Genomic DNA, 26,248 nt, shown 5'->3' with positions numbered 1-26,248 from the left:
TGCACATGTAGAAAATTTTAAAAACTACAGGTGCAATTTTTCCAAATATTTTTTTTTTAATGATTTATTGTTTAAAAAAAATCCAAAAATTATCAGATGTCTGCCAACTTCTGCTTCATAAATAATTTTATATAGACAAAGAAAAAAATAATTTTTGTTATACAATTCTGGCTGTCGTTGCTCTTTGAAGTTTTTTTTCACTCATTAAAAAAAAAAATATTTATTCAGTTAACGTGCGAAAAAAAAAGCAATTATGATGATAATTGTGTAACAATTACGTTTAAAAATTAATGAGATTTACCCTTTCATAGCGAACGTTGAATCCTAACGGTTTAAATTTAGCGGGAAATCCTTAGCGGGACGTCTTCGGGTGTGGTCACGATAATCTGCGCAAAAACTTAATAAATTAAGTATACTTTTGGTAGTAAAATAAATAATTACAATAATTATTAAAAGTTTGTACGGAAATTATTCAAATGTTCGCTCTCGTTATTCGGATCTTGGCATGGTAATTACTAGCGTTGCTATAATTTTCATGGAATTCTGCGTTAAAAAAAAATGACTTCATTACCCCAGGGTAGTTATACGTAGATATCTGAGACCGGTTAGTTTACCTGCCGAAGACGATCCACAGTGAGGTAGAATTCTTCCTCTTCTTCTTCCTCTTGGTCTCCGTCTGCTTTAACGCTTCTTCATATATTTTTTTCCATTCATGTATTTCTTCCTCAGCTTATTTTCATTTAACATGCGTTACCCGTTGTTGTACACCACACATGCATATACATTTATCGTGACGGTTTTCTGAGAGAATAAACTTACTGCTGGTTCGTCTCTCAATCCCTATGTCGGTTTTAACATCGTAATAACAAGTCGCACGCAACCCATAAGCTATAAGCGTGTCTGGATATGTATGAATTGAAATGAATAATATAATATATATACATATATATGTACATATTGATGGATGCATAAAAGCAAAATAAGAAAAGAGGAAGTAAAGTGAAATTTTAAGAAAATTTACTCAGTAGTTTTTAGCAACGATGAGACACGCACGTGGATATTAATTTAAATAAATGTAATATATATAAATATATATGTGTATGTATGTATATAAAGTTAATAGTGAAAGAGGGAAGGCTAATGAGATGGTGACAAGAGAAGTTGCAACGCGTGGCTGCTTCTGGTACTCGTGACTGCCCGCGGTTACTGCAGATATTTTATTTAACTTATTTCCCGTGTTTGGTCTTTGGCTCGTTTGGTATTTTGTATATATAATATATATACACGTGTGTGCTCTTTCGACTATACGGGCATTGTGTGTGATAATACCCAAGTGAGCAGTATGTGCCCCATAGGGGGAATATTGAGAATCTACGGCAGACTATGGGTATTCTTAAGGAGAGACTGCAGGCCAAGGTGCAGGAATGGCCCGATCGAACCCGGAAGAAGGATTTTAAATCCTTCTGTACGCGGACAAGATTCTCCTCTTCTTCTTCTTTATTCTCATTTTTTGTTATTTTATTTTATTATTCTTGCACGCCATACATATTATACTTTACTCCTTTTCATTCTATCCACTTCATTTTTACATATATATGTACAACGTACTACATAAACTATAATAATAACAGCACATACTATTCAGTAACTCTCTCAGTACTCAGTATTCAGTCTCTTGTCTCATGTAGACAACTATTGCAGTCTAAATTACCTTTTGTTAACTTTGTTTTTTTTAAAATTTCATTTAAAAGTTTGTCTGACTGATGAAACCTTTTTGTTTTACTAAAAAAAATTAAATAACGTAATGGGAAAAGACTCTATGTTTTTAATTAATTAAATTTTGTATAAAAAAGTGTAAATTTAAATAATTTTATCGAGTAATTACAACTAATTTATAAATTTATTTCACTGAGATAAGATTCCGTTTTTTTTTTTGCGAACCGGATTCTGGACTAGTGATAATATTTTTTATTCTGTAATCTATTTAACTTACGGAATTGAATTTAAAAAGTTACCACGTGCACCCAATTACATATTTAATGGCTCAAAGATAAATAAAATTTTTTTTAGCTTTCAAAGTGTCACATTACATTTAGTGATTCATTCTTCGCTCTATTGTTCAGATTGTCACGTTTTATACGGGCCCCCTTCTTATTGTATACTATGATGTAATGTTTTAATGACATCAAATTTTAATTACGAAAATTAATACTTAATTATAAAATTTACATACTTTTATATGCAATTATTTTCTTAAATAATTTATAATAATATCATGTGTTCAAATAATTTTTTTTTTCCATAAAAAAAAAATCAAATAAGCGTAGAAAATTTAAATGAATTTTCTATTTGATGTATTCTTTATTTTTATCGTTTAAAAATAAATTATTCACAGAAATTTATTTAAATATCGTGTCGAGAATACTTATGAAGGATTTGATTCTCAGTAAATAATAAATATACAATACGCTAACAATTTAAAACTTTTTTTTTGAAAAAAGTCTTTCAATAAATTATTCAAATTAAAAAAAAAATTTATTATTTTTTACACAACTTTTATTTTAAATTATTGTAATAAAAAAATGTGGTGCAATAATTTAAATAAATATTTAAATTAAAAGCGATTGATTAAAAAAAATTTGTAATTTGTAACGGAATGCATCGAAATTGTATACCGAGTTATTAATGTTGTATAATGAAAGTAATAAAATAAAGAATGTAATTATTAATTGGTTTCAGGATGACAAATCTTTGGTACCTGATGGTTGGCCGTTAACTCTGGCTGGTACCGGGCTGGTGTTACAACTTGGAGAACTCGAAGCTTCCGCTCTGAGACACGGGGAATGTTATCTCTGCGTGCGAAGCAGTCGTCCAAGTGGTGGGGACACCAGCACCAGCAACAGCAACAGCAACAGCACCAGTGTCGTCGTCGTCAACAACGAGACTACTAAGAATAACGAGGGACAGCTGGAAAGGATCATCGATATCGTCGAGGTTGCACATGGCTTAGTTTCACGTTTCATTTATTTCACAGAATCATCCATTAACATACACATCACATATTTATAATAAATATCACATCTCAATTTCAATAATATCATCAAATATTAATTGTCGATTAAATAAACCAGCATACGCTGAGCGAATAAAGATTTTGGCAAATATGTCGAAGCGGGTCTCCATATATTTTTAATAGGCATCTATTCAGTATTATACGTAAGATAAAAGACCTAGTACCCGATCAGGAAACTGGTACTCATGAGTGATCGGGTACTGGGTTTCTTATCTTATCACTTTTGGATAAATTTGTACCGAGAACACCAACAGACTCATCAGTAAAACTGATGGTGATGTACTCGGGCTTACTTCCCTACTAGTACGACCTGAGCCAAAACATTGTAGCGGTTTTGGATGCGGTAACTTGGTAGTAACTGGAGGTGGATGTCTCAGGAAGTCTCAAAGATCTCAATGAGGTTTTTGAGGATCAATTTAGGATTTTAAGATTGACAACAGCATAGAAAGTTATCCTAGTTTAGTCCTCAGAGTAGTCACGACCCTTTTTACCACTGAGAAACATACAAGAATAATTTTATCCACTTTTGAACCTCAAAAGTCTCATTCGACGTATTCTCTCCCCTCCCTTTTCTATCTAAAATTTTTCAAAGTCCGAAGTATAACTTTTCATTCGTTGAGGATTTTGAGGTCTTACTTATAATTTAAAATCGACAAATTATGCGCATTTAGACCTCATAGTTCTCATTGAGGATTTTGAGTACTAGAGTTACTGAGCGGCAAGTAAAACATCAAAGGAATTGAGGCTTTTGAGGACTAAACTAGAATTTATTTTGTTGAGCTGTATATTATTAAAGCTCATGCTTTTGAGTTGTATATTATTTTATAGTCATCAAATAACTGAAATATGTCAATTCAAACTTTGAATTTATTTTACAAATTTTAAATATATAAAACTCAAGTGAATTAATTTAAGGATGTCGCGATTATTGATATTTTAAAATTTTTTATATAAATGGAGCCAAAAAATTTTATATTCACCAAATATTTTTTTTTTATCAGTATGCATATATATATTTATATTTATGTATATTATCAATTACAGATTGCTTTAATTTGGAGATCGTCGATGCGCTCCCCAGGAATCCTCGGTTGGGAGCGCGAAGACGATTTTATGGATTGGCGAGATACGAAGGAGCATAACCATAACCATAACCATCACCAGCAAACTGGTTCATCATCAACACGTCGTAGACGAAGTAAATCTAAAGAAGAATTATCTTCACGAGCTAAAGATTCTTCTCCAGCATCATCTTCATCTTCACATCATCATCCTCATTATAATAATCACCACAATAATAATAATTCAAATGTGTTTTCGCCTTTACGAGTTCCTTCGGAGCATCCTGGTATCCCGGGAGCTGAAGAAGAAGAAGAGCTCCTCCCTAAGCTCCCGGCAATGAGACTAGATCAACGGCATTCTAATCGGCACAAAGAAGAAGCCAAGATTGCAATAGACGATTTAATACGACCCAGTTGTCTTGAGTCAGTTATTAATAATCGGCATCAGGAATTATCCGGAGATAATTATTCACGTGATCTGATAAATAATCATCATGAAGAAGAGTTGGCAAATCTTATTGGAACATTGCTGGTAACTGTTGAGCGTAAAATTGAACGAGTTAATCTCGACGATCTCGTGTTTCCCTGTCCCGCGTGTCGAAATATCGACACGGATGATCCTCTGCTGGGTTGCAAGTGCGCTGGACCAGAAGAATGTTCTAACCAACACGGTGATAATGATACCTGCAATTGCGGTGATATCGTTGATAATTGTCACAGCTTTGAAGTGGCCGGAATAAAACACATTGACAGTGACGATGAGGAAGAAGTGCGGATGGGCTTTGGTGAGTTTCAAAAAACCTTTTGATTATCAAAAGAAAAAAACAAATTTATTATTTTATTTAACTTTACTTTGCATGAGAATAACCTGACGGTATAAAGTGACAATGGACCGGAAGTTAACCGAGTTTCATGCGTTTCCGGTTTCTCGACATACCTCTTTATACATTTAACTATTTTTTTTTACCTGTTACACCAGTTATTCAGTAAACAGAGTTATTAAGCTAAAAAATAAAAGAACGTGTCTTTAATTTCATTTAAATTTTTACAGAATTTATGTAAATTTTTTTTATCAGTACGCGGTATCAGCAAGAAATGAATTAAAGTGAATGAGAGGTATCGATTGAAGAGTCGCGTGTGCCTGTTGGCTCGTTGTAAATGCACATGGTATTTCTGTTTAAATTGTTGGTGGGAACGCCCCGGCAATTACGCGAGTCGGATTTTCTTTAAAAGAGAAAGACAGAAATAAATAAATAAATAAATAAAGAGAAAGACCGGCTGCTGTTGGTGCACTGCCTGCCGGGCGATTCCTGTTGCCATTCAACGGGTGGTCCTCCCATTCTCTCCTTTTCTTTACTCACTTATAACTAAACCTATAGCTGTCTTAAACTCAATCCTATACCCGCAACAAACACACCATCCTATAAACTTGGTGTTCTGTCAAGGTAAAGATTGCTATTCGAATACATACATATATATACATATCTATACACGATATGCGTATACGTATTAATGTTGATGTACACCAACACAGTTAGATCCAGCTGGTTTCCACTTGTCAGTTTCCAGTTTCCATTTGAGAGTTTAATCACTTCCGCCCTTCAGGCTACACTTTACCCTCATTCCGCGCAACTTATGCATACTACATTATCATTCAGATTGTTCAGATGCTTCAAGATTACTTTTCATTTTTATTATGATTTTTAAAAACTCTTAAACTTGTTTTTTCATCATCACCATCAACAAACTCATCATCATCATCATCATTATTATTATTTTATTTTATTGTAGGTGCGAAAAGACGTGCGGAAGATGAAGTATCAGCACCGAGAAGCATTCATGATCTTCCAGAACGTGTTCTCAGCTGTCTACGGTTACCAGGTGATTCGAACATCTTCATTTTCATTTTTATTTAACGCTTTTATATATTATATACTATAGCCGAGTGTCAATTGATTGATGTACTGTCGGGTAATTTTTAAAATAAAAATAACAATAAAAATAAAAATATATATGAACAGCACGTGCGAGCAATATCTGCAGCTTCTTTTCCCATTAGATCGCGCATATATATAATAATATCTTTAGGCACGTCAGGGTATTACCTACTTACCGCAATCGTGATCTTGCTCGCGTGGACGTACGCGCCTTTATTGCATCGAGAAACGACGAGGATGATGAAGAAGAAATAGAAGAAGAAGAAAACGAAGAGAGTAACCAAGGCGGCGTGTCAATAAAGTCGAATTCAGGATATGACCCGGATCCCATAGACATCACAAGCAAACTGTACGGCTGTGCCGTATACTTTACCGATTTTTTAACTTTTTTTTTTGACGTTCATCGATAATGCACTCGCTGCTCAGCTACTACTGCAACATAACTATATATACTGTTTACTATTACTTTTATATATAATAAGAGAAAGACAATCTTGATGCATACACATACTTACAATACTTTAAGTCTCTTTATTACAATGTTTCTGTTATTTATTTTTCAGGATATGCGGACGATGCTAGTGGAAGACTTGTACTTGAGTTTGAAAATGCCTGTGCCAATGCTAAAGAAAAGATATGCCCGAGGGAAATAGCTTCTTACCTGCTCTATCTTTCACGACTTCACAGGTAAATATTTAAATTTTTAATTTCCCGCTTTAAAAATTTAAAAAAAGGAAAGTTATTGGTTTCGGTTTGATTTTTGAAAATCGAGTTTTCTTCAGATCTCGATGTTTTGAGATCCTAGAAAGTTATTCCGACCATTTTTAAATGAACGTGCTTCCATGTGTGTGTGTATATAAACTTTTTTGTCGTACGATATCTTTGGAACGGAATTTTTAAGTCGATCGATCGGATAGTTTACGAGTTACACGAAAAATATTTTTTTTTTTTGTATAACTCATAAACCAATTGCCCGATTGGCTTCAAAATTTAATCAGTTTTAAGTCTTCGCGAGCTTTTCCGATTGCCGCCAAAATCGCACGAACCGTTTGATTGATTCCAAAGATTTCGAACAACAAAAATTATTTTTTTTGGTCTAGCAGTTTTTTGAGCTAAAAAATTTACAAATCCCTGAGCTCGACAGCGGGAATTTTGGAGTTGGCCCGCAGAGGCAACCGTTTGCCAAATTTTTTTTTTAAATAAAATTATTAATGTCATCTGATATTTTAATAACAAAAATAAATTAAATTACCAGCTCCGATCGTACGAAGAATGGATGGACGCTAGTGATTCGTGGTGGCAATCATGAGGACTTTGATACCCTAGATCGTGCGCTGATGTTGATACAGGGCAGAGTTAACGTTCGACAAGCTCTTCTGTTGCAAAACGACTGCTCGGACTCTTCAACGGCAGCAATCGCAACAGCAACAGCAACAACAACAACAACAGACTCCCAATTTCCCCGCAGTCGTGTTAAGGTAATAAAACGCTAGCAATTGATAAAGAGCTAAAGTACAAAAGACCGTACAGTATTATAAATCGATGTTAATAATGAGTCATTATTATTGCTAACGAAAACATACGAAGGATAATTGGCCTTTCTATTGTGAATTTCTGTAGCTATTCAATGAGCTCTGTATTTCCATTTATTTCCCCTCTATAAAACTTACTTACCACTACCGATGCCTACTGTACTATATAATTTTTTTTTATATTATTATACTCTTCAATTACCCACCGCCCTATTCTCGCAATTTGTATGTACATATATGTATATATATATATATTGAATTAACTCATGTAAATGTAGCCCTCAAAAGAGAAAAGCAATAATAATGATATCGGTGTTCACATGGACTTTAATGTAATATACAAATTTACGATGCGTGTAGTATTCGATAAATTGATAATATAATTGATCCTCTTATACATTGTATAGATAACAAGCGTGGATGATGCAACTATTAATCGACGTATTCCTCGACGAAAAGACCAGGATTACGAGCAACAAGATTGGATTGCTTTTTATAAGGTAACGTAAAATACTAATGCCATAAAAAAGACTATTCTGTATAAATAAATGGGATTTATTTGTATTTATATTTTAGGAGTACGACAGCGTAATGTCAGATTGGCAAGCTTACGGCCGTCAGTTGGTATTAGAAATGTCCGAGTTGAAAGACTCCGCGAACGTCGGTAGCTCATTAACACCCTTGAGTCGTCTGTTGAGTGAAGCGACGTCTCGGCGAACCTCAAGAGAAGCCACCGCGTGTTTAGCGGTTCTGGAGGAACGTGCGAAGAATCTTTCACACCTGGACTACGTCACGCAGGCGATCCAACGCGCAAAACGGCTCACGGAGGAAGTAGGAAACGCAGCGACACGATTGGAAAACAGTTTTGAGTCCCGTCGAACGACGATAAGAAACTTCGCCGTGTTACGGAGCATCGAGGAGCAAGCTCGCGAGGTAAAGATCTCGGGATTTACAATCCAATCTTATGTTTAGATATAAATTGTGAATATATAAAAGGCTGGAGTCCATCGTGTGAGAAAGCCCTCGCTCTCTTTGTCCGCAATTGCGATCCCCATGAGAGAACGTGTCTCTCTAAGAGAGTATGTATGCAACAACAGCATGTATACGTAAATGAAAGAAAGAAGAAGGCGAGTGGACTCTGTTGGAAAGCAGAGTCAACGTGCTTATATACTTAGCTATACCCTGATACTATTGTTGTACCTGAACGTTAATGCAAATAAGCGCGAAGCAACGGCTGGAGTCTCTTTTCTCTGTATATATGCCGGCATCATGACGCCTTATAGGTACTGCAGTAGCTGAGTAACAACGAAAGAGACCTTTTGCTGTTTAGTTGCCGTTAACATCTCAGCTCCATGACTACCTCTTGTCCTCTTGTATGTTGACTAGAAAATGTGCGCGTAAAATATGTACACACGACAAAGTAAACGAGACAACAACGACTGGGACGTGAACAGCAGCAACGACAACAACTACGACTATGGCTACAGTAGACTAAAACCCGTCACGTATGAATGCCCACATTGTCTATTAATTGGATGATAGAATATACACGATATAGATTAAAGATTGTCTATGTAAAAAAATTTTAAATTAAAAATCTCCATTCTATAATTTGTAGCGAGTGATTAATGTGAGTTGTCGGTGTATCGCAATAATTAAACGATATACTTCTCAGATCTCATTCTCTGGATCATTGAATATAATTTAAGATCTTAAGTATATATTATTAAAAAAAATATATAAATATTTAGTCCCATTGTCGTGGCGCGATAAGACGCCTGGAATCACGAGTCTGTGTACATTATATTCATTGTTGACGGTAGATTGTTATGCAGTCTACTCTAAGAGACAACGAGTACAAAGAAAGAGATTGGCTGCTGTTGCTGTTGCTGTTGCTTTTGCTGTTGGAGGTGGTCGCGCAATTCCTAAACCGATATTGCATATAAATAAGCTGGTCACACGACAACTCTTGCGAAAGTATACAATATATATGTATATAAGGAGAGAGAGAGATTTAGTTATTTATATATTTTTATATATAAAATTCTAGGTGTACAATAGCTGAGTAAGGGGTGATTTTATTATCGCATTCTCACAATAACTCCAGTACCAAATACCGTACAGTTAAGTGGTAAAAGTGGCCAAGAAGAATCCGGCTTTAAATTATAACATTTTTTTATCCGATAAATTTATTTTCATCATCGGTTATCTTTTTAAAAGTTAATAAATCATTAATTATGAGGACGGTAGGACAGGTCCTTGATACGCGGCCCAGTGACCCGAATAAACCCTCTGGTTTAATATAATTTTTGAGCAACTTTGGAATAACCCTGGGGGCTCACGCGGCCTCGTATAATAATGTCCCGGCACATGAAGAACAAGCCAAAGAAGAAGATGATGCTTTTTTATTTTTCGGTACCGTGATCCAATTGCTAAAGCGAAAACGAGAAAACGAGAGCGTGGGCTTCCCTTCCAGATGAATGATATCCATCCCAAACGAGGAATGAAGAAAAATTCAATCCAATTTTATATTATTATTATAACTTTTTTTACCACTGATGCGCTTCGCTTTAAATCTTTCTTTCACTTCTTTTTCATTATTATTTTTACTTTAAAAATTTCATTTTATTTTTATCTCATCTTAATGTTTATTTTTTTTTTTTTTTGTTTTATTTACTTTCTTCTTGTGATATTACAGGTACTTTCGTGGCTTTGCAAGAAGGGAGAGGACATTCTTACAAAGCACGCAAGACACGCGGCCACAACCCTCGCGACCGCACGATTACATGAACGAGACTTTGAAAAATTTTATTTTGCATCCATGGTAAGTTTTTATTTTATTTATTTAATTAAAGGACGTACTAGCGGTTTTAAAAATAATCAAAAAGCTTTATTACATTTACATTTACAATTTAAATAATTATATTTGTAAGCAGACATCAAATTATTTATATAAAGTAAATTTATAATTTTATTATTTATTTCTTTTTTAAAAATAAATTATTCTTTCAAGTTTTTTTACATGAAATTTATGATTGCTAATTATAAAGTTCATTAAATTTTTTATTAAAATAATTATTTTATTCTTAAAACGCTAAAACGTCTTTAAAAATAATTTTTAAAACTACAATTTAAATTTGAAACCTACATTACCAACAATCCTCATAATAATACTCTATTATACCGACCATAAATCATATCCTTGCGTAATCCCTGTGATTCCCATCGGTTTAAAATTCAAAGGCCTTGTGTATGTAATAACGCATAGCATAATTACTATTCAAATAATACACGAGCAAAGAGCGTGCGAAAAATAAAATTTTACTGCTTAAAAAAGAGGGGAGATGTAGATAAAAAAATAATAGTAGTAATAATATGAAAAAAAAAAAAGCTCTGAGTAATTGGAAATTTAAATTGTATGTCTGAAACTCCTTTGAAGTTGTAAATTAAAATAGGCATGAGTTTTAAAAGTATAGTAATTGTTTGAAAATTTATATAAATGAAGGGTGTAGTTGAGAGAAAGCTTTGAAAGACTGTAAGTAAGTTTGGTAACTGCTATAGCTCTTGAATTAGGTACGTACTTGTACCAGTTTAAATAATCGATACTGCTGGGTTATTTCTAGTCTTTTATTGCCACACATATGTTCCAATTGCACTTTTTAGTTTTTTTCTATTACTTATATTTGCATTACTCATATATATGGTTGTTGAGGAGGTATGTCAGACGATCGGAGAGATTGGTAGTAAAAAATAATAATATATTGTTTAAAATTCCAAACTTTGCTACAGTGTTTTACGAGCATTCATTTTTCGTCTCAATAATTCGTCTCTGGATAGATCTGCCTCCTGAGATATTAAAATCGGTTCCATGCGTTTTGAGCACCTGACAAAATATCCCCGACAAAATATCTCTGGACAAAATATCCCCAGTTTTGTGTCAGTTTTTTTGGCTTTTTTCACTATTTTTGCTTTCTTTTCATGGGGATATTTTGTCCGGAGATATTTTGTCAGGTGCTCAAAACGCCTGACACCATTAAAATCGAGTAGTCTTGAGGTTTTTAAAAATAAAATGTTTGACTACCTATTAAGTTTAGACTTTAAATGAAAGTAAACAACAATATATTAATTTAGAATCGTGTCCAGATCAACTTAATAAAATGATAAAATCTTAGGGAGGTGGACAATAATACAAAATTAGAATTTAATTTTGACCATATATTGGACGTTTCGTTCCTTTATTGGGACTTTTTCAGCCACTAAAGCCAATAAAGGGACGAAACGTTCAATATATGGTCAAAATTAAATTCTAATTTTGTAATATTGTCCACCTCCCTATGATTTTACCATTTTAATAAACAACAATTTTTGTAAAATAGCAAATCATAAATCAGCTTAGAAATTGGATTATACAGTGAGAGTTAAATCGTCTATTAATATTCCTTCACAAATTGTGACTTTATATAATAAAATTACTCTTGAAAGAAACTGTATTAATGTATAAAATTGCCATTTAGTTTCTGCCTTGGCATAAAAATTAATAAATAAATAAAATATATGTGACACATATATACAGAAAAAAAGATTTTCTTGGCGCAAGAAATATTTTCCATTATAAAATGAAGAAAAAAATTTTCTTAAGGCTAAAAAAAATTTCTTAGGGTAAGAGCATCAGTACCCAACCCCTAACTAGTAACCAGCCGGTCATATACTTTAACATTAGCTCAAAATATATATATAATAGATATAATTTAACATGAAGTGACTGACTACTGGTTTGAGACTGGGTACTGGTGCTCTTACCCTACAAAAAATTTTTTTTTGCTTCAAGAAAATCTTTTCTCGCTCCAAGAAAATCTTTTTTTTCAATTCATGTGTCGATAAATCCTTTGTCTCTGTGTACATATACATATATTTGTCATTACTAGGTAAATATTTAATATTAAAAATAAAGATATCACTCAAGTCTGGATATTTTTAGTATTTACTAAAGTTTAAGTTCTTAGCGGATAATTTCATTATTTATTGCGCAATGATTAAACAAAATAAGATAAAGATTTAGATGACAAGGAAAACCTTGGCGTGTCCTGAGACGTTTAAGCCGACACAACGACCGGCCGGATTACGTTTGTTCTGGTGACCCGCTTACGTGCGTTAGCACATTGAACGTGTCGTGGGTGTGTCGGAACATGCCACGGGAGCTAAAATGTTAACTTATTTTTGTTACTTTTATTATATTGATCAAATAACGTTAGTTAATCATTAAAAATCACAATCATGCGGCACATTAAGTAATAATGGATTGTCCTGTAATTTCATCCCCGACTATGCGGAATAGTTGAATTATTTCTGCTGTCTATTTCACGATAAAGAATTATTTATTGTATTTAATAGAGTATTCTTATAGGGATTTGAAAGTTGACGAAATAAATAGTTTATATAATTATTAATTTAGCAGTTATGAAATTCATTCTCATTACAAAGTATAAATAGTTTTGTTTTTAAGGCAAAGAAAAAGCGATTTAAATGAGCGCATTGGGTTATCGATTTAACATGTTACCGTGTCAGATAAAACTCTTTTTTTTATGCTTTAAATATATTAGCAGTAAAAAATAATGCCGTACAATTTTCATAAAAATATATGAATATATTTTTTTTGTAATTTAAAAAAAAAATTATTTTGTTATCAACTTAACTAACAATCAAATGAAAATTTTATTTTCTTTATTAACGTGAGATTCATTTTTAAATATTTGATCAAGACTAGAATTGAAATTTGAATCTGTAAATAAATAATTTAAAAATTTTCTTTTACTTTTTCAGTGGCTCCATTTTCAGAATTTTAAAATTTGATAAAAAAAAAAAAAAAGTTTAAGACTGATACTAACAACTGTAACAAATTTCGAAAATAATTTCATAAAAATATAAAATTTTTTTACTTGAAAAAAAATCATAATTTCGACACCAGTTTAGAAGAGAATGATGATCCGGAAGTTAGCAGACAATTTGAAATTTTTGGATTTTGTTTTTCAACAAATAAATTACAAAAAAAAAAAAAATAAAAAAATGCGCATGTAGAAAATTTAAAAAACTATATGTGCAATTTTTTTAAATATTTTTTTTTTCATAATTTATCGTTTAAAAAAGAAACCAAAAATTATTAGACGTCGGCTAACTTCAGTATCATAGAAAATGTTTGAAAATTATTTTCAAATGTTTGTTAAAAATAAAAAAATAAATTCTAATCTTCACAAATAGATAATAAAAAATTTTTTCCATTCACTTTTTCGGTGACTTAATAAAACTATTAGTAGACTTTCAAATTTACGAACAAAAAGCTAAACTTTGAATTAAAATGCAAATACAATGAACAGCAAAAAGCATTTTACTGTAAAGTATTGACCTTCTAAAAGTAATTAACTCTTTAACTCCGATCTTGACTAATCTCACATGTGATAACAATTAACTGGTTTTTCCACTTAACTTTAAAAACATCATTTGTCCGTTTCTGGTAAATGAGTTTCCGTAAATTCAAAGAATCTCACTACACCCGTTTTATTTAAATACATTACTTCTCATACATGTCATGATCGTTTTATTTTATGTTAAATCTGTATTAAAAAAAAAAAAAAATATAAAACAAGAAGAGAAAAAGAGTGACATAAAATTAATATTCGTAAAGCGAAGGTAGAACATAAGTAACTGGTGAAGAACCGTCTAGTCATCATTCAGCCGCGTTCTTTCACGCACGTATCGCTTACAACTTATGCGTACAAATTAGTGGAAAGGTTAACTGTATCCCTGTTTTATAAATAATATCATGTTTTGTCATATTATTGCGCTGTTTAATTTTTTATATTTATCTTGCTGAGAATTTTTTTATAAATATTTTATTAACTTGTTATCCAGCATTACTACTAAATTCATCAAAACCGTTTTATTCCATATATATATTTTATATATAAATGTATTACATAAAACTCCGATTTTTTCCCACGTTATATTTTTATAATAAATATCTCGATATATAAAATACAATAAATAGAAAAATCATGAGAGTAATACGTACTTCTAATATATATAAGTCTTGTATGCACATACTTATATATATATGTCATATGTATTAAGAGGGGAACTTTTTTCTTTATCGCACTCAAGTCGGCGAACGGTACTATCCTTGTTGCACGTGCGCAGTAAATGGAAACTTTGGCCACGTTTTTCTCATAAACGAACGAAAATTTTTGAAAAATGAAAACGTACACAAAAAAAATAAACTTTAAAAATTTGTGTTAAATTATAAGCTGGTCATGAATTTTTAATGTTCAAGTTACGATTTTTAAAATTAAAATATTAATTTTTCCCGCTTTGACAATAAATTTTAATATTTATCCTCTAATTATTTATGTTGCAATTCTAATTAAAGAATTACTATTTAGAATGATAGTATATTTACTGATCACTTTATCGTTATATCTTGTCGGGTCTCAATTTATATAGTTTATTTTTTCAGTAGATTTCTAGATTATATGTATTCTATAGAGTAATGCATCGAACCTCGGTCTTAATTTTACGTTTCGAGGTTTTCTGTGCAGAGATAAACTTGGAACAAAAATTACTACACAGAAAAAAAAAATTTCTCAGCGCGAGATTTGTTTTCGCCCCAAGAAATTTTCCGCATTACGAATTGAAAATAAAAATTTTCTTAGGGAGAGACAAACTTTTCTTGAGGCAAAAACAAATTTCTCGCGCCAAGAAATTTTTTTCTATTCCTAAGAAAATTTTGTTTTCAATTCATACACGTAGAGAAAATTTTTGTAAAAATTGCCCAAAAAATTTGATACTGTGAGAACATGGAGTAAATATCTAAATTTTTTCCACATTGTAAAATATACTACTCGATAGCATGAAAATGAAGTGCAATTTCTACTCACAGCGTAGTAAAAATTTAGTTAATGGCTAAATGTCCTACAGTACAAAATTTATGGGTAATTTTTACTTAAAAATTGTCTACAATGCGAAATTTTTCTTGCGCCAAGAAATTTTTTCTGTGTATAGACCCTACTTTTAATGTTTTACGTTAACAATATTGTATGCACTCTGTACCTCATACTTATATTTATTTATATTACTCGAGATCGAAATCCAGCCTTCAGGTTTACAAGTAATTAATGAAAGGAGTGCCTTTCAAAGTAATCTGTACATGCGTTCACTTATTTTTCACGCCTACCGATCTTGCTAAATTGACACGCGATGCCACGTGACCATATATATAAATACATATATAACATTTATCAGACATACTTTTAATTTAAGTTATTTACTTTATAAATTATTATTTCGTTTAATTAATTTCCCGTCATTACTGGGTTTGAATGCAGCTTTTTTTAATAAATAGAAACCGAGAGGATTTAAATTAAGAAATAAATTTTTACTTTAAATATTAAAGACCTTGTTCATTTATTTATAATTTAAATTATAAAAGATTGAGACAGATAACTTGTTAAGAAAAGAGAAATAAAAATAAATCTTAGTAAGAGTTTTGCTACATAACAAATCGGGTCGGGTTATAATTAATAATAAATATGCGCGTATTTTTTATAATCCGCGATTTAATTCTTGATATGAAAATTAATCCACTTAGATAACTTATATATATATACATATATATTTGCTCTTATTATTTTTAATTCGAACAAATTATACAATTTTTAAATATAGTTTGTAAAAAAAAAAATAATAATTATATACATAAAATAATTGTTTCGTAGAAAATTGTTGTGTTTTTTTAGTTTCGGTAATAAATCTCGCTATTTTTATCAGTGACGTTAAGGCGTCAGCTTTGAATTTTATGGTAAAAATATTTTTCGAAAAATTTTGTTCCTTAAATAATTAAATTTTTAAATTTACCTCCAAATCTTCATAAATTTAAACAATAAATTTATTATTAGTAAAGAAAAAAAAAATGAAGAAGTGAAATTTTGATTTTTTTTTCTCATTAAAACAACAAACTAAAATAAACCCCTTTTAATTTGAATAAACAAACAATGAAACTGCATTAAAAATCAATAGATTTTTTATATTCATTTCTGAAAATTGATTTTCTATAAATATAACATTTTATGAGTGTAATGTCAGTGAACTTTCGTGCGCGGTTAACATTCCAATTCCAGTCTTCTAGTCTGGGGTAAAAGGACAAACTTGATATATATATAAAACGTTTTTTTTTATTCTTTAACAAACAACTTGTGCAGCAATGCACGCTCGATTGCTACTTTTTCTCCAATCTAGGAAATCTACTGGAGAAATTTATCCACCTCAAAAGCACTTAAAACTTCTTTACGATTATTAAACAAAAGATAAACTTTCCTCTATATGCTAATAAAAATTTTACGACCAATCTTTTCATCCAACAATTATTAAACTCTTATTATATTATTAATAAATGAAAAAAAATTTGAAAATAAATTTTCCATTTGCAATAGTCTACTGACCTACTTGTTTTATTTTGCATAAAAAATTTTTTTTTAAATTACCCGCAATCGCGACGTAAAAAGGAAAATTTTGAGATAAAAAAAATAATAAAATTATTATTATCAAGACAATAACTTATTTAATTAGCTAATTGCTGTGAACTTAAAATATATATAGTATTTCATAGAATAAAAAATTCTAAGTATATTAATTTTTTTAATTACGATTTTAAAATAATTAATTATCAAAATTTGGAATTAAATTCATTTTTATTCTAAATATATATCAGCGGATTATGAATTTATCAGCAGTATTTTAATAAATAAATTATTATTGTTATTTAAATGTTTTATGTATCAGAGATAATTGATTTTTAAATTTAGTATTGAAAGTCAGAAATACGAAACATAAATCTGAATAATTTATTAACTTATTTGTTCATTAATTTAAATTTCCGAGTTATAAATAAAATTTAAATACAAATATATTTTATTTTATTCCAACAATAATTAATTTTCAATTATTCATGTTAATTAACTGTCAATAATATCAATTTTATAAATGATAGTTATTTTAAAACCATCAATATTAATTCAAATTTTTTTTTTGCCGCGTATTTTTTTATTTTCAAATTCTTCAAATTTAAACTCCTGACTCATAAAATTCTAATCACCAAAAATTAATTACTGTTCAAAAATTCTCCTAATTCAAATCTAAGTCAATATCTAATTACTAGGGACAAGATTTTTGCCTTGATTTTTAAATGAATTATTCAAATGTTTGATATTGCCGCGAAAATGTTTGTTTTATCATAAAAATTTTCAAACAAAAGTTGTGGGAAATTCGATTTTCTAAAATAAATCTCTCGTATGATTTTTTTAAACGACCAATATTTTCCCCGTAATTCCAAAATTAAGTTTTATAATGAGTGATTCAAATTTTCGATAATTACGAAAATCTTAATTTTTAAATTACGGCTTTTTTATTGGTGCTATGAAAATATTATAAGAAACATTTTTTTTATAAAATTAAATTTTGAACAACTTTTGTTCGAAAAATTTTTTGATGCGACCAATATTTTCACCGTAATTCCGAAATTAAGATTCATAATGAATGATTCAAATTTTTGATAATTACAAAAATCTTAATTTTGCAATTACGGCTTTTTTATTAGTCCTAAGAAAAAATTATAAGAGATATTTTTTTTATAAAATTAAATTTCCTACAACTTTTGTTCAAAAAATTTTTTTATACGACCAATATTTATGCCGTAACATCATGAATTTCACACCATTAATTGATTATTATTTTTAAATTAAAGCAAAAATCCTGGCCCTACTAATTATCTAGAGTATTTATTTCAAATTAATTTCATTGTCTTTTCATATAAAAAATATATTTGAATTTTTTGAATAAAAATCGATTTGAAATTAATTATTTTAATTGAATTTCAATAATTATTTGTTTTAATAAATAAAAATCTAATAGCGTATGATTAAATTAGATAAAGAGAACAATTCAATTTCAATAATTGAACAAATATAAGTGGTTTGAATCATTATTATTATAAAATCATTAAACGATAGAGAGAAATGCGCATATCATAAAATATTGAAAGCAGGAAAACTATTAACATTCTTGTTTATAATTTTTAATAGTTCATTTATAAATTACTAGATTAGCAAATGATATATTTTTCCCCGAGATTAATATTAAATTAATAAAATCTATAGAGAATAGAAAATAGCAGCAGTAACAGAGAAAGGGTAAAAGGGGGAGAATTATCGGCTGTATTATTACATTAGGAGTAATGTATGTACTAAGTGTTATATACTTTTTTATATGTATATTTATACATATATATGTACGTACATTACACATAGTAAACTGACGGTGGAATCGAATTGAACGAATCGACTTACAAGTTAGTAAAGCGGGGAACGTAAAACGCACACGGCATTGGAGCCGCGGTACGATCCCGGCAGTAGGCCAACAGCGTTCGTACCGAACTCTTCCATTCCATTATATTCTATTCGTATATATATATGTGTTTATTTTCAAATTATACTACTCATTTTTTAAATTTATTAATAGTAATTACCTAAACTTACTTAGCTGTCAAAACTTTATGACACGTGTCTTAAAAATTCAACTTTTTTTTTTAGTTTAAAAAAAAATCTATCATAGATAAATAATTTTTAGTGTAAGACTAAACATTAAAATTAAAAATTTAAATTTTTGACTTGAAAAATAAAAAAATAAAATGGAGTAAATTTTTTGAAAATATTTGAAATGAATTAGAAGTGAAGAAGATAAAATACGATGACCTGTAACTGATGACTTTCCAAAGGGAGAACATTACTTTCACTTTCGTTAAAGTGCCGGTGATCTATAAGAATTCAAAAGATTAATAACAATAACAGTAATCATAATCATAATAAGTGAAGAAAATAAAAAAAAAAAAACTGGGAAGAGAATGTGTCAAATATTAAATTATAAAATGTAATAATTAAAAGAAATGTGATTAGAATTCTGAATGTTGATAACAGAGGAAGAGAGTGATAATAACGGCAGCTGCCGTTTACTTTCATTTCGTCGTAAATCTGAAATAATAAGTGATGATGATGTTACTGACGGGACAAGTCACGTGGACGTGTCAATGCGTTTTATTGAGATTCCATCCGCGGGGTATGAGGTCGAAGAGGCTGCACGACGTTCCCGTGCGAAAAAAAAAAATTCATTGACCAAAAAAAATAAATTACTACGGTCGTCGTCAATTGGGTTGCCGGTAGACGTAAAAAGTACTTCAATATTTATTAAACTATTTCCGGATAAATTGAAAAGAGTATTGACGTCACACATGAGTTACGACGAGTCTTACGATGTCGTAGATGACAGTATTGTTCCATTGAAGTACAAAACAAAATTAGACAAACACGGAGATTGTGATTTGGTATTTAGTGATGATAAGTATAGAGTTGATAGTAAAAAATTGACAGACAGCAGTAATGGTTACGGTGGAGATGAAAATGATTATTCTTCACCGTGTGTCCTTCTTGGTCTTCGACCCCTAGAGGTTGATGCACCTAGTGCTGTCACGGTGACCCCAAGCCAGTCGACGCCCCCGCCATTTCTACCACCGCGTAGGATCAGTGAAAAATGTACAAGAAGAGACCGTGAACGCGCGAGAATTCTCAAGAGACGCAGGATCAATCTCAGATCAACGTCTGAGCCTGTGAGTTTCCATTCATATTTTTTTTTAATTACAAATTACAAATATTTTCAGAATTTTGTTCTAAAAATTAGGGGGATTTAATTTAATTTTTGAAATCATGTCAAATCTATAAGATTATTTATCAGTATAAAAAATATATGAGCTTACGTAAAAGCACTTTTAAGGTATTCGACCTGGATTCCCAGCCTATGTATACATATATATTATATATATTGTACATATATCAAGTTTACTTTATATAATGTATTTTTTTTTAATGAGAAACAATTAGTTAGGAATAGTTTGTAAGAATAAAAGGGAAGAGTTGTCTTTAAAAAACCATTCTCGGTATATTTGCTCCAAGGCATGCAATATGACGAGGCATTAGTTTTTATTTCCTTTTTTAATTGTTGTTGCACCACTTTTGTCTTGTAATGTTTTTTTTTTTAAATTTGTACTCCTATTTGAAGACCGCAAATTATTTGCTAACAAAGATAATATTTGTTATTATAAATAATTAATGTATGACAATAAAATGCCATTCACTTAATCATAAATTTTGAAAATAATAATAAATAATGATATAGTATTAATATGTTGAAAAAAATTATTTATGTAAACGTGGGTGCGATAAATTATATGACGTTAAAATAAAATAAATAATAATAATAATAAATACCGCGAACTAGATTTAAATATATATGTACCTTATATTTGTAAAAAGGTTTACATAAAAAAAAAATTTTCTATAAAAAATATAAGGCCTCCACTTGGCACGGGCATAAAATATTTTAGTAAACAAATAGATGTAAAATAAAAAGAGATAAAAATAAATATTAACTTCGGTAGAATGACGTCAATATATTTTCATTGAAAACAAAATAAAATAAATTTATAAGTATATATATATTTAATAATAAGACGATCTCGACTCAAGTAATTGTAATTGTTCTTCAGTCCGTAAAAGGTAATTTTTTTCTTTATAACACGAGCATGACTTGTAACTACTTGCATAACGAAAATTATATGCTCTGCTTGTCGACACGTCATTAATTAACGTATATTTTTTATCATTATATACATATATCATACCACGAAAAGTCTCCAAGCAATTCGAGTTTTAAATAATTATACCAAGTACATAAAATAAAGGTGATAATGTTGATGCTAAGACTTTGGCATGCGCATATTTCAGTGCATATTCTTGTGAACAATCCACTATATATATATGTATATATATATATTTTTTATATACATCTTTGCAGCATAGCGCACGACTGGCGTTTAGCTATTTCAAGGTAACGGCGTTGGCGCCTGGAGTTCACGCCCTCGTGCGTTTATGCGAGCACAAGAATAAAAGGATAAAGCAAACCAGCAGTACCAGGGTATGGGTATGGTACATAAAATACAAAAGGCATAAGAGTAAAAAGAGAAACGAGAAAATCCAGACTCAACAGCAGATGCCGTATATGCATTACAACGAGCAAGTAATGCTCATACCGATTGTTTGAATCCAGCAGTGAATGGCGTTAAGTTCTTTGTAAAAAAAAAATATATATATATATAACGTCGCCATTTGGTCTACTGTCTGCTGATTCTTTGAAAAATTAACAATCCGTTGATTACAAAGTGTGCATCCTCTTCCTGGTTTCCAGAATCTAAAACTTATTTTTTTTATTATCTTAAGTCTACATGATAATCATACGGTAAAGATGATGATGATGACGATGACTTAAGAAATTTTAAAATTAATTTAAATGAAAGCATAAGTGTAAGTACATGTAGTAAGAGTATGTACAACTTTCTTGACTCGCATTCCGTTCTGGTCAGCAACCTGGCTCACGGCGACTGCCTCCTCCACCTTCAGCATTAGCTCGTAAGGCCTTACGGGCCCTCTTCTACTCTGTACCACGAGAGTGTGCCCACCAAGCACGTTGTTAAGACTCGATAGTATATATTTATGTGTATATATATATGACCCGGCTTGATGAAAGTAAGAACGGGTTTGGGTTTAAATAAATAAACACAACTGATGGCTGTACGATGTATGAGAAAGCCATGTGGCGGAAGATCAATGAGGACTCAAGCATGTAATGACCTATCCAATTGTCCATGACCATCCCCCATATATATTTATCCTTTTGTTATTTTTTCTTTTTATTATATACTTAACAATTACGCACTTTATCTATTGTTGGTTATTCGTTCGTAATTACTATATATATGTATTGCAATTAATTACAGAGACATCTGGACAAGGGTAGCGATCTAGCAGAGGCAGCGGGTACCAGTGGACTCGGTGATTTAGCGCATTCTTTGAAAGAACACTTGCGAGACTTTGGCAGCAGATTGGAGGACCGTCGCGAGCACTTGGAAGACACTTCAAGATGTTGTTTGCTCCAAGACCAGGCTCTGGAGTGGGCGCACGAGATGAAAGTAGCCGCGGAACACGGCGGAAGAGTTCGCGGATTTCGCAGGCATCCAATGCCAGCAGAGCATCTCGATGAAATGATGAGTTTAGCTGATAAACTTGGCAATGAACCTCTTATCGAACAATGCAAGAGTATAAGAAATAAATGTCTTGAGTTATCGGAGCTGAGAAGCAATTCAGCGCCACAGAGCCCATCGCTCAGACGGTCGTTTGCAGCAGCTTCCGAGTCGACGGCTGAATATAATTCATGGGATGATGACAGTAATCCTGGCAGTTGTCCGACAGATAATAGCCCGGCTACGGGTGAAGTACGGCCGCAATTGGATAATATTGCTGAGACGGGCGAAAATAACCAACCGGATCTTGATACACCGCCGAGAAGTCCACCCAGAAGTCCTGCTGGTCGGAGACTTAATAAACCGCCGGTTAACTCTCATCTTCAGAGGTCGCCAAGTATCGCTCCCGCTGGAATGAAAGCTAAAAAGTATTTATTATTCTGTTTACTTTTATTTTAATTATAGATAAAATTTTTTTAACTTACCTCGAAATTTAAAAGGAATTTTCCGTAAATATAAATTATTAATTAACTTTGTTTGTAGATAGAATTAAAATTTATCAATCATTAATTAATTTAAATTTAAATCACAATTATTTCGGTTGAAATTATTAAAAACTAATTACAGTTTTTTTTTTTTTAATTTGTAATTTGATAAAAAATTTTCGTCCTTTTGATACCCGGGAGCTATAGGAGTGCGTTAAAAATTTTTTTTTGCCAGAAATTTATGTTCTGTCGAGTCTAACAGTTTTATGAGTTCGAGGAGAAGAAATTTTTTTTCATTCGGATCTATATGTTAGAGATCTTCCCGAAGACTTGCCTGATACTCCCGAGGCCTCCAAACATCCAACGGATACTTTAATTTTAATCAGGATCGCCGTCTAAGAAATTCAATAAAAAACCGATAGAAAATCTAGACTCAGCTCCCTGAGCTCAAAAACTGCGGGAAGATTTCAGATTTTTATTCTTGTAAATGATTCGTTGAAAAAAAAATTCGAAAATTCTTAATTGTCTGCTAACTTCAGGATCATAAAATATACGCATAGAGCTCCCGGGAACACTAGGGAAATATAAAAAAAGATAGAAAATTTTTAAACTTCTAGTAGATGAAAATTTATCTAGACATAAATAATTTTTTTATACGCTCGTATATTTTTTCAATGATATCTTTTACTAGGATACGCCCACTGACCTGTAGCGCGATATATTTTCAATTAGTTACACAGTATTCAATTAATTTAATTAAATTTCAATGATAATTATCCTTTAAAAAATAAAAATATATGTATAATAATGCAATCTACTATACATTATAATCATTATTTAATTACAGAACAATTTTGCTTATCATGCGAGAGATGATACAAACAGAAAGAGATTATGTCAAGTCTTTAGAATATATAATTGAGGTATTTATAGCAAATATTATTATTTTTACAGCAACAAATATGTTTTTATAATAATTATTATTATCATTTTTAAAATATTTAACAAACTTATAATGTATCCAGTCTAAATTTATTTTAAAAAATACTAAGATAACTTTCTTTGATGATTCTTGATTTAAAATTTATCTTTCAAATATTTATTTAAAGAATTATGTTCCTGAACTTGTGAGAGAAGATATTCCTCAAGCATTGAGAGGCCAGAGAAATGTTATCTTTGGTAACGTTGAAAAAATATACGAATTTCATAGCCAACATTTTCTTGGTGAATTGGAACAGTGCGAGCACAGTCCCATGATGGTCGGCCAGTGCTTTTTAAGACACGTGAGTTATTTCTTTATTTAAATTTTTTTTCTCCATTTAAATCTTAAATAAATAATCGATTTTTTTATTCTATATTTTCTACAACACAACGTGACTTTTATTTTTCTAACAGGAAAACAAGTTTTATCTTTACGCCTTGTATAACAAAAATAAACCAAACTCAGACTCGTTAATGTCAGAGTACGGTACGACGTTTTTCAAAACAAAACAACTTGAGCTTGGTGATAAAATGGATTTAGCGAGTTACTTATTGAAACCTGTACAACGTATGGGAAAGTACGCACTTCTTCTTCAGCAGTTAGTGAAAGCAGGCACTGATTTGTCTGAACAACTTGCTGGCAAAAATGACAAAGATAATCAGCAGCAAGATGTAAATAATGAAAGACCGATTGTTGAGGGTGAAGCTGATCTGAGAGCCGCTGAACAGATGGTCAGGTTTCAGTTGCGTCATGGCAATGACCTTCTGGCGATGGATTCACTCCGTGATTGCGATGTAAATGTTAAGGAACAGGGCCGACTGCTGAGACAAAATGAATTTTTAGTCTGGCAGGGCAAAGGGAAGAAATGTTTACGTCAAGTTTTTCTATTTGAAGACTTAATTCTTTTCAGCAAAGCTCGAAGATTTCCTGATCGCAAAGTAAATATTTTTATTTATTTATTTATCTGTTTTTTATATATTTATTTATTCATATTTTGTTGCAGAATCTTGATATTTATATATACAAACACAGTATAAAAACAACGGATATCGGTTTGACGGCTGTTATTGCTGATTCGCCGACGAAATTTGAAATTTGGTTTAGAAAAAGAAAACCTGGTGACACTTATACTTTGCAGTGCGCAAGTGAAGATATTAAGAAAGCGTGGACTGAAGAATTGAGTAATCTTCTTTGGAAACAGGCGCTTCGTAACAGAGGTAGTTAATAAATTTAAATAAATAGTATGTTGTGTGACGAGGGATGAAAGACGATTCAGACTAGGATGGAGTTGGCTGACATCACCCGCAGTGTAAAATCGTGTTTCATTCTGAGTTACACAGTGTATTTTTCATGATCACCCGCATTGAAGTTTTAGTATCAGTAGCCAGTCAGAAACGAATTAATTTTGACCAATGGTGTGATTGTAAATTGTGATTTGCAATTTATGATGAAGAAAAAAAAATAAATATGATTTATCATTTACACTAATTTTTATAAAACTTAATGACAAAATCAGAATTGTCACTTGAGTAAATAAAATTAGTGATTTGAAATTACTAATAAATAAATGATAAATATCAGAGCTAAAATCAAGAGTGAAACTGGTTTTTCATCATACCTGCGCCGAAAGTTTAAATTCCTGCGCTGTTTAGAGGGAAGAAAGTTGTTCTTTACTTTTATGAGAAAACAAATAATAAAAATTAGCGCATGCGCCATTCTTCGGACAAACAGAAGCAGTAGTTTATTACACACCTAGGGAGGAAAGTAATAAATTTCAGCCCGGGTGTATTATTGCCTACCAGATCTGCACCTGAAAGCTTAAATTTCAGCCTCTGTTTGTAGGAAGATGACGCATGCGGAGCAGGAATTTAAACTTTCGGCGCAGGTATGGTAAAAAATTATACCCACGGTTTAGAATGTCCTACTTTCCTCCCTTGGTGTATAATATACTAATTTAGTTGACAGATTATTTGTTTTTTTCCCAAGGGACGAAACAAGTTTGTTTCTGC

The 26,248-nt window shown here is 31.1% G+C and overlaps 1 protein-coding gene across 1 annotated transcript in view; it reads left to right on the top strand.

Annotated features, from left to right (window-relative positions):
* Nucleotides 1-26,248, top strand: part of LOC130673450 (uncharacterized) — a 49,399-nt gene that overhangs the window by 19,961 nt on the left and 3,190 nt on the right. The window contains exons 4-16 of the mRNA XM_057478466.1: nucleotides 2,740-2,994; nucleotides 4,118-4,919; nucleotides 5,926-6,015; nucleotides 6,635-6,758; nucleotides 7,327-7,549; nucleotides 8,011-8,103; nucleotides 8,180-8,536; nucleotides 10,302-10,427; nucleotides 22,530-23,200; nucleotides 24,105-24,180; nucleotides 24,367-24,540; nucleotides 24,653-25,177; nucleotides 25,243-25,456. Coding sequence (XP_057334449.1) covers nucleotides 2,740-2,994; nucleotides 4,118-4,919; nucleotides 5,926-6,015; nucleotides 6,635-6,758; nucleotides 7,327-7,549; nucleotides 8,011-8,103; nucleotides 8,180-8,536; nucleotides 10,302-10,427; nucleotides 22,530-23,200; nucleotides 24,105-24,180; nucleotides 24,367-24,540; nucleotides 24,653-25,177; nucleotides 25,243-25,456 — 3,730 coding nt within the window. The remainder of the gene's footprint in view (nucleotides 1-2,739; nucleotides 2,995-4,117; nucleotides 4,920-5,925; nucleotides 6,016-6,634; nucleotides 6,759-7,326; nucleotides 7,550-8,010; nucleotides 8,104-8,179; nucleotides 8,537-10,301; nucleotides 10,428-22,529; nucleotides 23,201-24,104; nucleotides 24,181-24,366; nucleotides 24,541-24,652; nucleotides 25,178-25,242; nucleotides 25,457-26,248) is intronic.

This window comes from Microplitis mediator, chromosome 8, assembly GCF_029852145.1.
Source record: "Microplitis mediator isolate UGA2020A chromosome 8, iyMicMedi2.1, whole genome shotgun sequence".
Classification (NCBI taxonomy): domain Eukaryota; kingdom Metazoa; phylum Arthropoda; class Insecta; order Hymenoptera; family Braconidae; genus Microplitis; species Microplitis mediator.
This window is presented reverse-complemented; position numbering and strand designations above follow the sequence as displayed.